General features: G+C 38.6%; 1 protein-coding gene across 1 annotated transcript; it reads right to left on the bottom strand.

Annotated features, from left to right (window-relative positions):
- Nucleotides 1–2,997: 2,997 nt before the first annotated feature.
- LOC103947376 lies at nucleotides 2,998–6,619 on the bottom strand. Its single transcript, XM_009358281.3, has 4 exons — nucleotides 6,327–6,619; nucleotides 5,395–6,235; nucleotides 4,747–4,843; nucleotides 2,998–3,188 (listed from the first exon to the last, which is right to left on the bottom strand). The coding sequence occupies exons 1-4, from the start codon at nucleotides 6,617–6,619 to the stop codon at nucleotides 2,998–3,000; spliced, it is 1,422 nt and encodes a 473-aa protein (XP_009356556.2).
- Between the last annotated feature and the right edge of the window lie 5,793 nt (nucleotides 6,620–12,412).

The following is a 12,412-nucleotide window of genomic DNA, read 5'->3' on the forward strand; positions in this document are numbered from 1 at the left end:
CTATAAATACCTTCATACTTGGCCCTCATAATCCCACCCAACAGCTCCCATGTGGAAATTTAAATCCCTCAACTCTGTCAATTCTCCTTCTACAATTATTCGGACCATGTACAAGTACATACATCTAGCTTTCACCCACCTCAGCTGGCTGCTCAACTTCGTGGTTTACCATTCCTTCTCCAAACATTATGATCACTATTTTGACGAATTATTGCCTGCAGACCAAGCCACAGAAATATCACTTTCCACAGTCCAGTACAAACCCAATCCCGGGGCGAATTCGGAGACTAGTACTGCGGAATGCGCTGTGTGTCTCTGCAAAATTGAGGAAGGAGAAGAGATTAAAGAATTGAGGTGTGCTCATCTCTTTCATAAACCATGCTTGGACAAATGGACTGGATTTAAGCATGCCACTTGTCCGATTTGCCGCAGTCGTCTAGCTCCACCAAGAAGCAAACAACTCCATAAGCAGTTTGATGAACAAGTGGAAGTGCTGCTGTTTAAGTTCTGTTCTTTCAGCTCGGACAGTGATCGTGGCGATAGATGGTGGCTGCGTTGAACTTGAACCGAAGACAGAGAAGCAGCAGAGAGTCATACCAGATTTAAACGAATTAATATCGTACTAGTTTGGCGGAAGATGTATTATTATCTTTAGTTAAATAAAAAATAAGGAATAATAGCTTTATGTTTTCTTTTATACCAGGCCTCCAAAACTCACCGGAACTACACAGCAGCAAACAAATGAAACGAAAAAAAATAATTCTGGACACCAGCCGTGTGCATACATCTAATTGCCGCCCACTTAAGCTGGCTGTTCAATTCTTACTCTACCATTCCTTCATAAATTATGATCACTAGATTCACTACTTTGATGAATTATTGCCTGCGGACCGGGTCACGCAATTATCACTTACCACAGTCCAGTACAAACCCAATTTTCCGGGACAAAGGAGACTGGCACTGCGGGAAGGATTTGGATCCTCGATTCAAATTGTGATCTTAGCCATTCATTGTACAAACTGACCGCACAATGGACGCTGAACGGTTAGGATGTAAGGATCCTTAAGATCCCCACAAAGTGAATCCGAAGAGGATCCTCTTCCCTGCAGGAATATATGATGTGTGCCTGTGCAAGATGAGTAATGCTAGGAAAATTAAATGTGGAAACAAAATTTGCAAATTAAATAATGTATCATCAATAAAAATGAACACGTTCATTAATGTTTAAGTAATAAACTAATTATTAACTTCCATAATTTTTAAAATTTTATTTATAAACTTAGTTTCCTTGACATTACTCGTACATGAGTGACGAAGGATAAGAGATTAGAGGATTGAGATTTGCTCAATCCTCTTTTCATAAACTACGCTTAGACAGGTGGATGGGACTTGAGCATGCCACGTGTCCCATTCCTCTAGCTCTACTAGAAGCATGCAGAGATTTTTTAATATGATCGGCACATCAGGTGGTACATTACGTGTTATTATGCAAATGGTGGGATTTATGTGTTAAAAAGTTAATAACTTAAAGAATAAATTTTTTTATCATTTATGTAAAAACATGTGATATATCATTAATATTTCTGTAATAATAAAAAATTTTCTCTATTATCAGTTTGATCAAGTGGAAGTGCTGATATTTAAGCTCTGATAATTCAGTCCGGATAGAAATCAAAACAACATACTGAAAACATTCTACTCTTCAAAAACCCCGTGGATGGGTACTATTCAATAACAGTGCCCACCCGATTTTACCCCTCATTCTGTTCATGTTTTTTGGGCTTTAGTGGGGTTGTATGGTGAATTGGCCACTTTGACGCTCTCTCATTTTTGTTCCCGTGCTTGCGTTTTGTGTTTTCTAGGGAATATGGTTTACCTTTTTCTTCTGTCTATCTGACTTCCTTTTGGTTGGTGGTTGGTTGTGCTCTTTGACCCTGTTCTTACTTTTCTAAAGATACACGGAAGGTTTATGGCACAAAAACAGATTAAAAATGATAAAGTAATGGGCTGTTAGATAAAAAAATAAGATTAAAAAATGTCAAGAGTTAAACACAAGCAGATGATTTGTAACACAAAAAAGAATAAAAATGATAAAAAAATTGGTTAGAAAGAAAAAAATGATTAAAAAATATGAAAAGCTGGTTTGGTGTGTTTGGTTTTTATTTTTTAATATTTTCTCCTTTTAGCATACCAAGAAAATTGGAGGTAGATTCTTTGTCCTCGTATTTTCTGTGCCTTTCTGTTTGTGTGATCACGGTTAAACCACGTTAATATTTTATATTATTATTATTTTTTATCTTATTATCCTTATAAATATATATATAATGTTGACGTGGTTTAACCGTGATCACATAAAATAGAAAAGCATGAAAAATAAAAGGACAGAGAATCTGTCTCCAAGAAAATTTGCTTTCTTTCTTATTTTGAGTGTTCATTTTGTAGTTTGGGGTTTTATATTTGTCTCTCTAACCCCTTTTTGTTTTCAGTTTCCGCAAATTCAGCTTTCGTGGGTTTTGTTGCTGGGTAATTAAGGGTGTAAGTTTGTTTTCTTCTTTGCTTCGGTCTTGATACAATCTTTTGGCATTTTTATATGTTTTGGTTGTGACTTTGGAATTGTGAATAAGTTATGTCTTGAGTTTTTATTTTATTTTATTTTATTTTATAACATTTGGGGGTTTAATTTTATGGTCCTGATGTGCTCTACGCGCGTATGCAAGCCTTGGTCCTCTCTCATCTGTAGCCATTCCCTTGTCAACTCTCGCCGGAACAAGAAAAATACTACTAGCTGTAAAACTTACTAACTCAGTGTTTCACTATAATTGCATACCCTAATAATTATGGGATGCATGTATTTATAATACTTTCATGATTACAGTTTGAGTTTGAAAAACCTAGATACAAGGAGCGTTTGAAAAATAAAATACAAACAGAAAACCAAAGAGAAGATTACATCCACATGTTTAGATTACCGCAAAAAACCAATCAAACAAACAAGTCCTAGAAACTGGGAACAGCTGGGAGGATAAGAGTTTGATCCAAGTCAAACTCCTCAAGTTGCGGAGATTTCCTCAGCATACTGACCTCGTCTAACACTAACCTCCTCTTCTGGTATTGGGATGGCTTCTTCTTCTCCTCGCAAATCGATGAACAAGGGAAACCAACGCCTGTCACCCGTCTTTCGTACAATTCTGCGTGCGGTACTCCCCCGGTTGTACATCAGAGCATCAACCTGCCTGGTCTGTGCATCCAGTTGTTCGATCCCTGTCCTTATGTTTAACCCTACTACACGAGAGTCCATCAAACTCCCTCGTACAGATACACTCCGCGTTACATATCACTTTGGGTTTAATCCGATTGCAAACTAGTACAATGTTGTCCAAGTATCTTGGAATAATAATGTCATGTTTCATATTTTCACATTGGGGACAAATATTTCATCATGGAGGCCATTAGCAGAAGCAAACCTTGGTAATCTTCCTTTTGATTTATTTTTTATTTTTTATTGTACGTTCGCGAGAAGCGTTTGTTTCCAAGGGGCCATCCATTGGATGCATGAAAGGAAAAATGTTATAGTGGTATTTGATGTTGGAGACTAGAAATTCAGAGTGATCCCGCTCCCTGATCGTTGTATGGACTTCACCATTTGTGGAAATTGAAGGACTACACGAACCATATGTGGATCGAAGAGACTATCTTAATGTTGATGGAGATCACGGGACACCTTGGTCATGGCGGCTGGCGTGTTCATCCTGTATGTAAAATCCACACAGGTGAACTAGCGATTGTGGTACAACTACCTCCTGATGCACCAGGATATTACAACATCAGACCGCCAAGATTGCTTCTTTATAATATGGAGAGCAAAATTTGCAGGATGTGTTATTTTGATTTTCCTAAGTTTACTAGCGGATATCGGCTGAATCCGGCATTTTTTACGCTACTTAAGAGTACGATGATAACTTTGTACCGTACGATGATTTTCCTGAGACATATTCTTCACCCGCCGGGGAGAAAAGTGATGGGAAGAAAGTAGATGACTTGAATTTCATTTTTATTTCGTTTTTGCCATATGACACAAATTTCATAACCACGTAGTAAATATGTAAGATTTACATTTATCGCGTCATCAATTAACAGTTAACAAAAAAATACGGGCAAAATGAAATTGAAGCTATTTGGTTGAAAGTAGAATACCTGAATCTCAAAACTAAACATTTACCATGATAAATTCTACACCAAAACAAAAACAAAGGCACCTATCAATTTCTTCTCAATTATTTGAGTTATATCTTCTTGTTTGTTTTTGTCGATGTTTCTTTGTTTTTCCCTTAGCGGGTTTTGGCTCCGTCTCCCAGCTTGTATTGTTTACTTTTATTTATTTAATAAATTCGGAGATAGGGGACGCACGCCCCGGGGGGGGGGGGTGGGTGGGGGCATCGTTCTATAAAGGAGTTAGCCTTTTCTCATTGCTCTGAGAAGGAAGAAAGTGGTCTACTTGTAGGTGACGGTAAATCCTGGGTTTGGTTCTTTCTTTCCGCATTGTGTGGGTTTAAAGAGTATGGTTTCTACTATTGTAGTCCGACGACCAAGCCTTACGTAGCTCGACTCGCCTAATCCATTATCATCCTTGTTAAAAAAAAAAAAAAAATTACCAAACAAAATCAAAGCAACAAAAAGGTTCAGTCAGCATTAAGAATTGAAACAAAATCAAAATTGAAAGATGGGCGTTTTTAGGTGGGGGACTACCTGGTTGCAGAGAAGCCTGATTTAGAGAAGCTTCTGCGAACGAGCTAACTTCGTGGCTGGGGTCGAGAGTAGATGACAAGCAATTGAGCAGCTCTTCCTGATAGTCGTCAAAGACAGTATTGAAATTCGCGATCACATTAGGGTTGTTGCATGGTTACCATAATGATTAAGACTCCGCGATTAATTAAGCAATATTGTCCGGCTTAAAGAATTTCCGATGTCCTTGTTGGCATCGTTGTACTCTAAGTAAATCAACTAAAATTTTATTTGTCCTTAAGCTAATTAAGTTGGAATTGTAGCATACACCGCGAAGGTTCGAAGATTCCATAATCATTGTAAACTGGAACTTAAGATTTCTTTTAAGCTTAATGCCTTTTTGCGTATGTAGCAACAACACTGGCAAGGCCTGAGCTTGAAAAAAAAAGTACTGCAATCCATGAATTAAAACTGTACGAAGGTCCCATTTATCAGTGGAGAGTAATGTACTTAAAACGATGACTAGTGTAATACCAAAAACAGTACAAATTGGAGTTTTCGACCCCAAATATGATGATCAAGTGTCTGAAAACCATACTCAATACCAAATTTTTGTCATTCCCATTTGCTCCTAATCTGGTGAGTGTGCTTGAAATCATATGAGAGTATTACTGCTGCGCTTCCAGTCGTAGACATTCTCTTCAGTACAAACGTCTCTACCAACACATAACTACTAAACCTATTCCACCCGACACCACCCGTCCCCCTAAACTCTTCCTCTCTCTCCACCCTCACTTGCCTTTCATCCCCACCAATCCATCCAACTCTTTCTTGCTCCCATTTCGTTCTTTCAAAAACTTTCATGCTCATTCCAACACTTGTTTCCCCTCCCACCCCCTGAAAACTCTTAAACCACACGAACATATCACCCGCACTCACATTTCTTTCATCCCAAACAGCCTCCTGTCCACCCACATAAACCACCTCTTTTTGAACAAAAGCATCCACAAACACAGCAGGATTCTTTTTTCCTTCGGCGTTCTCATTAACGTTGTCGAAAATCCTTTCCCATCTTTGCTCAAGTTTAATTTCGTAGTACATACAATTTTTCACTTGGTCCTTCAGCTTCACCCCTCCTTCCTTAACAAACATGAAAGGACAATACCACTTACCAACACACACAACTTCAGAGCAGTCATGTGATATTGGAAAATCGAACCCAGGAAGACTAGCTCGTAGCGAAGAGTTGAGTCCCGAGGCTTCACGCAATTGGTAACGATACGGTGTGCTCATTCTCACGTTCCACCCTTTCCTCCTCAAGAAGTAAGGAGGCAAACCATCTGGATCAACAGACTTGGCAAAAAAACGATTTGTTTCTCCCTCCCAATGAACTATCTCAATTTGTTGATATATGTCTGACGGATCCAATGGTTTTGGTTCAGCATCTGGTATACTTTTACCTCCGAAACAGCCAATATCCGTATCCTCTTCCCTCGTATTTGTGCATGCTTTCCTGCAAATCAAATGAGTTCTAATATAAATTTTTCCATGTAAAAGTAACACTTAATATGTATGGATGTTTATACATATACATATGTGCGTACCCTTTATGGCGGCCTCTTCGAAGTATGACATGGTATCTATTGGAAGACAAGGGTTGATCAAGCACTGGAATGAAGGCAACATCATCGTTATCTGAGCCATATCCAACGGTTAGATCCATGTTCTGAGGGAAAGGCAAACCTTTAACCTCGTCGTCCTCGCATCCGCAACAGTTTATCTCAATTGAATCGTCGTCATGGAGTACAAGACAGCCAGAATTTGGGCCCTCTGGAGGTGGAAGAGACAGTGACTCGGGAGAACTTTTATACACAGACAGAGGCCTTGTCACATACATCTTTGTGACCAAATTAAAGAAGACAATGTTTAAGAAAAGAAAGACTGGCTCACTTTCAAATTGCTTTGATGAAATTACTTGATTACAAGCAATTTTAATTTATAGAATTCAGGAACTCGAACTTCTGAGAACATATTTAAGGAATATTCTTGTGGTGTTAACTCCTAGCTAAGGTTCATGTTTTAGATGATTGTACTTCAAAAAGAAATTTGTTGTGTACAGAGAACGACTTACATGACACTAAATTATTATTTTGGCAACTGTGTGAACAAAAACTTATACAAAACCTTGAATCGTTGGCATTAAATGCTACAATAACGGAAAGTTTATAAATGTGCCGTGTCAAGAAAGTCATTATTATAATTAATGTCTTGATAACTTATAGTTTAATATTATCTTGATCGGCCAGGTTGATACAAGCAAAGAGTAGAAAGTGACAATTTTCAGCAAATGCAAGGAAGGCTCGTAGATTTATTTCTCATTCAAAGCTGGAAAAGAAAGTTGAAGTTTCATCATAAAACTAATTGGTAATATAAGAAGTAATTCAATCTCTTATAAGTCCATGCAAAGTCCCTCCTGCCATCAATGTGGGACTTATTCTCCTCATGTGTGACGAATTTTCGAGCCTAACACATGAACAACACAACAGGATGACGTGGAGCATATGTGGCCGTTTGGCTTTACACATGGGACAACCTACTTTGATACCATGAAGAAAGTTGAAGTTCTACCATAAAATCAATTGAGAATGAGTCTCACATTGATGGGAGGAAGGATCTTGCATATCTTATAAGAGGTTGAGCTACTCTCTATATTGTTGTTGACTACAAAAATTACAAAACCTACGTGGCGCGCAGGCCGAGTAACTAATGAGCTAACTACGTCCTTCGGTTGAATGCGGGGTGTGCCAACTCGTCGGCCGAGGAGTAAAATGTGATGTTGTCGCGTTGGGTGCGTTGTTGACTTCTGTGTTTTGCGATTGCGACCGAGGAAGGAACGCTCTCGGCCTCTGGGTTCTATAGCCTGAAGACAAGGCTACTAATTCTACGGAGTTCACAAGTCGTCGGACCCTGATTCGGTCACTGTGATTATATTCGTAAGAGTATAAGCACGCCGAATCGAGACCAAACTATATGGGCACAAGTACTCGAATGTGATGTATGTCTTAATGGTAAACGTAGTTCGGCCGTCGGAATGCCGAACCCTGAAGCTTACTTGCGAGTATCCAATCATAAAACCACTCGGCGTCCAATGCGCCGAACAATGCAATTCGTAACACCTAACTATGCTGGAAAGGCTTAGTAGGATGACCTCTACCAACAAGAGTTCGAAAACCCTTCTCGGCCGAGACTTGGATAGATAATCGGTCGACCTCGACGCAGTGCTGTTTATCCAAACTGAAGGTGCTCCTCGGTCGATTGATTCTGCGGCAGCAGTGCTGTTTATCCAAACTGAAGATGCTCGCCGGGTGCTTCCACAGTGCTGTTTATCCAAACTGAAGATGTGTTAGCAGGAAAGGAAAAGGAAAAAATCTCAAGATGTTTGAGAGGTTTTGCGCAGGGCAATTGTGTGCTGATTCTGAAGGGTCTTTTCTATTGCGTAATGATAGAAGCATATTCATGCGACTTAAAAGGCTTGTTCTCGTGCATTTACGTTATGTTTCTCTAGTTATTTTAGTCCTTTATGCTTCTTTTGTGTGTTTTCAGGTTCTAAGGGCAAGGTATGCAAAAGGATGCCTTTTGGAGCATTTTGGAGCAAAATCGGACTTGGATTGGATAGCTTATATTTGGAGCAAAATGAATGGACGAAATTAAAGACCAAACTATCATAACCACCTATCATTACTTATCATCACTTAACATATCATTCATTTATCACTTAACCTATCATTACTTATCATCACTTAGCATATCATTCATTTATCAATTATCAAACTATTCACTTATCACTCACCACATATCATTCATTTATTACTTAACATATCATTCATTTATCATATCATTCATTTATCACCACATATCATTCATTTATCACTTATCATAACCATACACTTATCACTTATCATACTCATAATCATCTACACATTTCAACCATTTAAAACATTCCACATGCTTTCACAACTTAATTCACATGCACATTCATCCACCTTTCTCCAAAGAACATCTCACATGCATTTCCACCTTCCTACTTCATCATTTCACCACCTTCTCCATCTTTATTCCACATGCATTTATCATAATTCACCCTAGCTACCACCATTCACACACACATGCACTTATTCTTTCATCATTGAACCACCAATTCAACACATGCATTCACACACCCTTTAATCATCCCCCCTTTAAGTTATGATTTTATTTCCTAACCCTACATGCATTATTTATTAACTCTTCATCATGCATCCACATTCATTCCAACACAAAACACACACATGCACTTATTCTTTCATCATTGCACCACCAATTCACCCACATGCATTTCCAACCATTCACACCCCTTTAATCATTCTCCTAGCTATCATTCACATGCTCTCCCATCCATTCTCTCCCTATATAAACCACACACACTTCATTCATTTGCATCATTCAATTCATCCCACACTTCCATTTCATTCAATTCCATCTCTCCATTCTCACACCACAAATAAACACTTCCCCTTAGAATCCAAAAACCATCTTCCATTTCCATGACTCCCCACTCCATTCCACACTTCCATCCCCCCAACCAACTATCCCTAGACCTTATGCTACAACGAAGAGGAAGAGAAGAGGGCCTAAACGTTCATACAATTCAAGTTTGAGTTGTTGGAATGTTTAGGCGTTTCTTTGATTTCAATGTTTAATTTCAATTCTCTTTGTTTTGTACGTATGAGGAACTAAACCCCCTTTAGCTAGGGGGTGATTCGAAATATATGTTTATGCTTGCATTATGATTTGAGTACTTCTAATTACGTTTCATAAGTTGTGAATTCAATTTGTTTAACTATTTGATTGATAATCTATTTATGTATGTTTATTGAGAGTCGACGCTTAATTTTCATGCATGAATTTGACGCTAGAATATAAGTGAGTTTCACGTAATAGTTATGAACTTATATTCACAAGTAGTGGAGGTTGCTTATAAACAATCGCGTTAAACAAATTCTTGGCATAAGTTTCATGCAATCATAGTAACGAATGCCTCGTCAACACTTATAGTTTTCATGATGCTTAATGATTCTTGCTTGTATCTCTATTATGCAATTCATGTAGGGAACTTGTGAGGAATGCTTTGGGTTGTCGTATGCAATCATCCAATTCATTAACTTAAGGAAAACTTGACGGTTAATTTAAGCGGACCTAATTAACCCGGAGCGTTGAGAATTCATGGTTTATTGAAATGCAATTAGAAATCTTTTTATTATGCAAGTGTAACATGTGTGGAGATGAACCCCTTGGCTAGCATCCATTCATTCCATTTCATCAATTTCATATTTACATTATGTTTTAATTGCAATTTGTTCATTTAGTTTAATTCCGTCCAAAACTCAATCCCCCTTTACTTTATTGTTCAATTTAGTTATAAATCATTTTAGTTTGTGTTTTTAAAGCATTTTGAGTCTTTTGGTTTGTCTTAGTGTTTTAACGTTTAGTTTCACATTCTTTGAGTCTAGTTTAGTGTTTTATATTGTTTTTACGTTTTTGAAGTCAAATCCAAGTGGTTAACAATCCCTCCTAATCCCCGGTCCAGAACGATCCCTACTTACATCCATACTACAATTGTCAAAAAGAGGGTTTAATTTGTGCGCGTATAATTCTCGCATCAAATTTTGGCGCCGTTGCCGGGGATTAGCAACTTTGCTAATCTCTTGGATTGTTTTATTTTCGTTTGTGTGTATATATTTTTAGTTTTATGTTGTTTATTTTAGAAGCACAACATGGCACTTGATAATGCTTATCTTTTGTCACAGCTCATGGAAAGGTCCCAAATGCAAAACGTTGATATAGTTGATCTTCAATCAAGGAATAACGTGTTTTCCAATACTTACAATTCGGATTGGAGTGATCATTCAACTTCTATGTGGTGGGAACCTCAAAATGTTCAACAAGAAAGATATTGGGAGCCACCTCATATTCAATATGCCCAACCAAACTCAAATTCGTCAATAGATTATAATCAAATTCTTAATGAATTAAACTCTTTGGTGCAGGGTTCACAAAATCAAGCTAAGGAGACTCACCAAGAAACATATTGGCAACCATATGAGGATTCATATGCACCACCACAGCCTTCCCCTCAATCTTCACATCCAAATTCAAGTATATCAAATTATTATAAGGAAGTTATTCAACAACTGAATTCTGTGGAGCAGGGCAGGGAAGCTCAACCATTTCAACAAGACGCATTTTGGCGACCAATTGAGGATTTCTATCAAGCAAAAAAGTTGGATGAGTGGAACAGTCAATTTAGGCAGAATGCAGAATGCATGGAACAAATTCAAGAACAAATGGTTGAAGATGAGCCCATGGATGAATTGCTACTGCTCGAAGAGGAGGAGGATGCACAAGGCACGGCAAGGGAAGAACAACCCTTGCCGCAACCTCCCAATATTCCTACACCACCCCATTCAAGTAAGGTTGTTCCAAATTTAATTATTTCTAACTTTGTTCCCCCAAATGCACCCTTCCCTGGCAGGTTCATGCAATCCATGAAAGATGAGGGGAAGAAAGACATCTTGGACACCTTTTCAACAATTCACGAGGAAAAAGTGGTTGAGGAGCATCTTGAATTCATCAAGGAGGAAATTGGAGTGGATCACACAGCCACAACCTTCAGAATGTCCAATCTGAATGAAAACATCCCTTGTGCATTTGTTGAATGTGCTGCGACTTTAGAGCCAATATTGCAGCCCATAGGTAAGCCACCAACTCAAATTCCAATTCCCACTTCAATTAATCGTGTGTTACATTCTTCATTGCAGGCACCTACTCAAATCCAATTTGGTGAAAGAGTTTACATGGATCTTAGGACAGATCTCTATTCCACTCCATACAAAGATCCAATTCTTGAATGTTTTGAGAAGCATTTCGTGGAGGATGTACTTAAGTTCTTATTGGAGCATGTAGGTAAGCCACCAACACAAAATCCAAAGTCGTTTTTGACTAATATGTTGTTGATGTCAATGATTAGGGCACCCACTCTTGAAATTCAACCATTGCCGGAACATTTCAAGTATCATCATCCATTCAATGATCAACTCCATGCCGTGGGTTCCATTAAGGCATGATTGTGTTCTTCGTCCGGCTGCAAGACGTTAAAGAAAGCGCTACTTGGGAGGCAACCCAATACAGTGAATAAAACAAAGCTTTTTCATTAATTTTCGAGAAATTACAAATGTATCTAACAAATGGAGCTTCACAAAGGTTGTTTTTGTTTTTGTTTGCGTGAAGACCCACCACGAGGCAAAACTCTAGAAGCGGAAGTCATCGAAGCAGGAGGTATCGAAGTAGGAGGCATCGGAGCAAGAGGCATCGGAGCGAGAGGCATAGGAGCGGGAGGCATCGGATATAGAGCATTCCAGGCCCCAATACTTGGCGGAACACTGGATGACCCAGGAAAAAGGTGCCCCTGGAAGAAAGACGCAAGCCGTTGACGGTCACTTTGCATCCGACCTTGAGATTCTTGCATCTCATCAAGCTTCCTCTTCATGCCCGACGAATAGTTATTGGCAAGCACATGCAAAGTTCTATTCTCGTACTTAAGTTGTTTGATCTCTTGTTTCAGGTTCTCCACCTCCGCCATCAAAGATTCAAC

The sequence above is a fragment of a genome, unplaced genomic scaffold (assembly GCF_019419815.1).
Source record: "Pyrus x bretschneideri cultivar Hongxiangsu unplaced genomic scaffold, Pyrus_bretschneideri_v1 Contig6, whole genome shotgun sequence".
Taxonomy (NCBI): domain Eukaryota; kingdom Viridiplantae; phylum Streptophyta; class Magnoliopsida; order Rosales; family Rosaceae; genus Pyrus; species Pyrus x bretschneideri.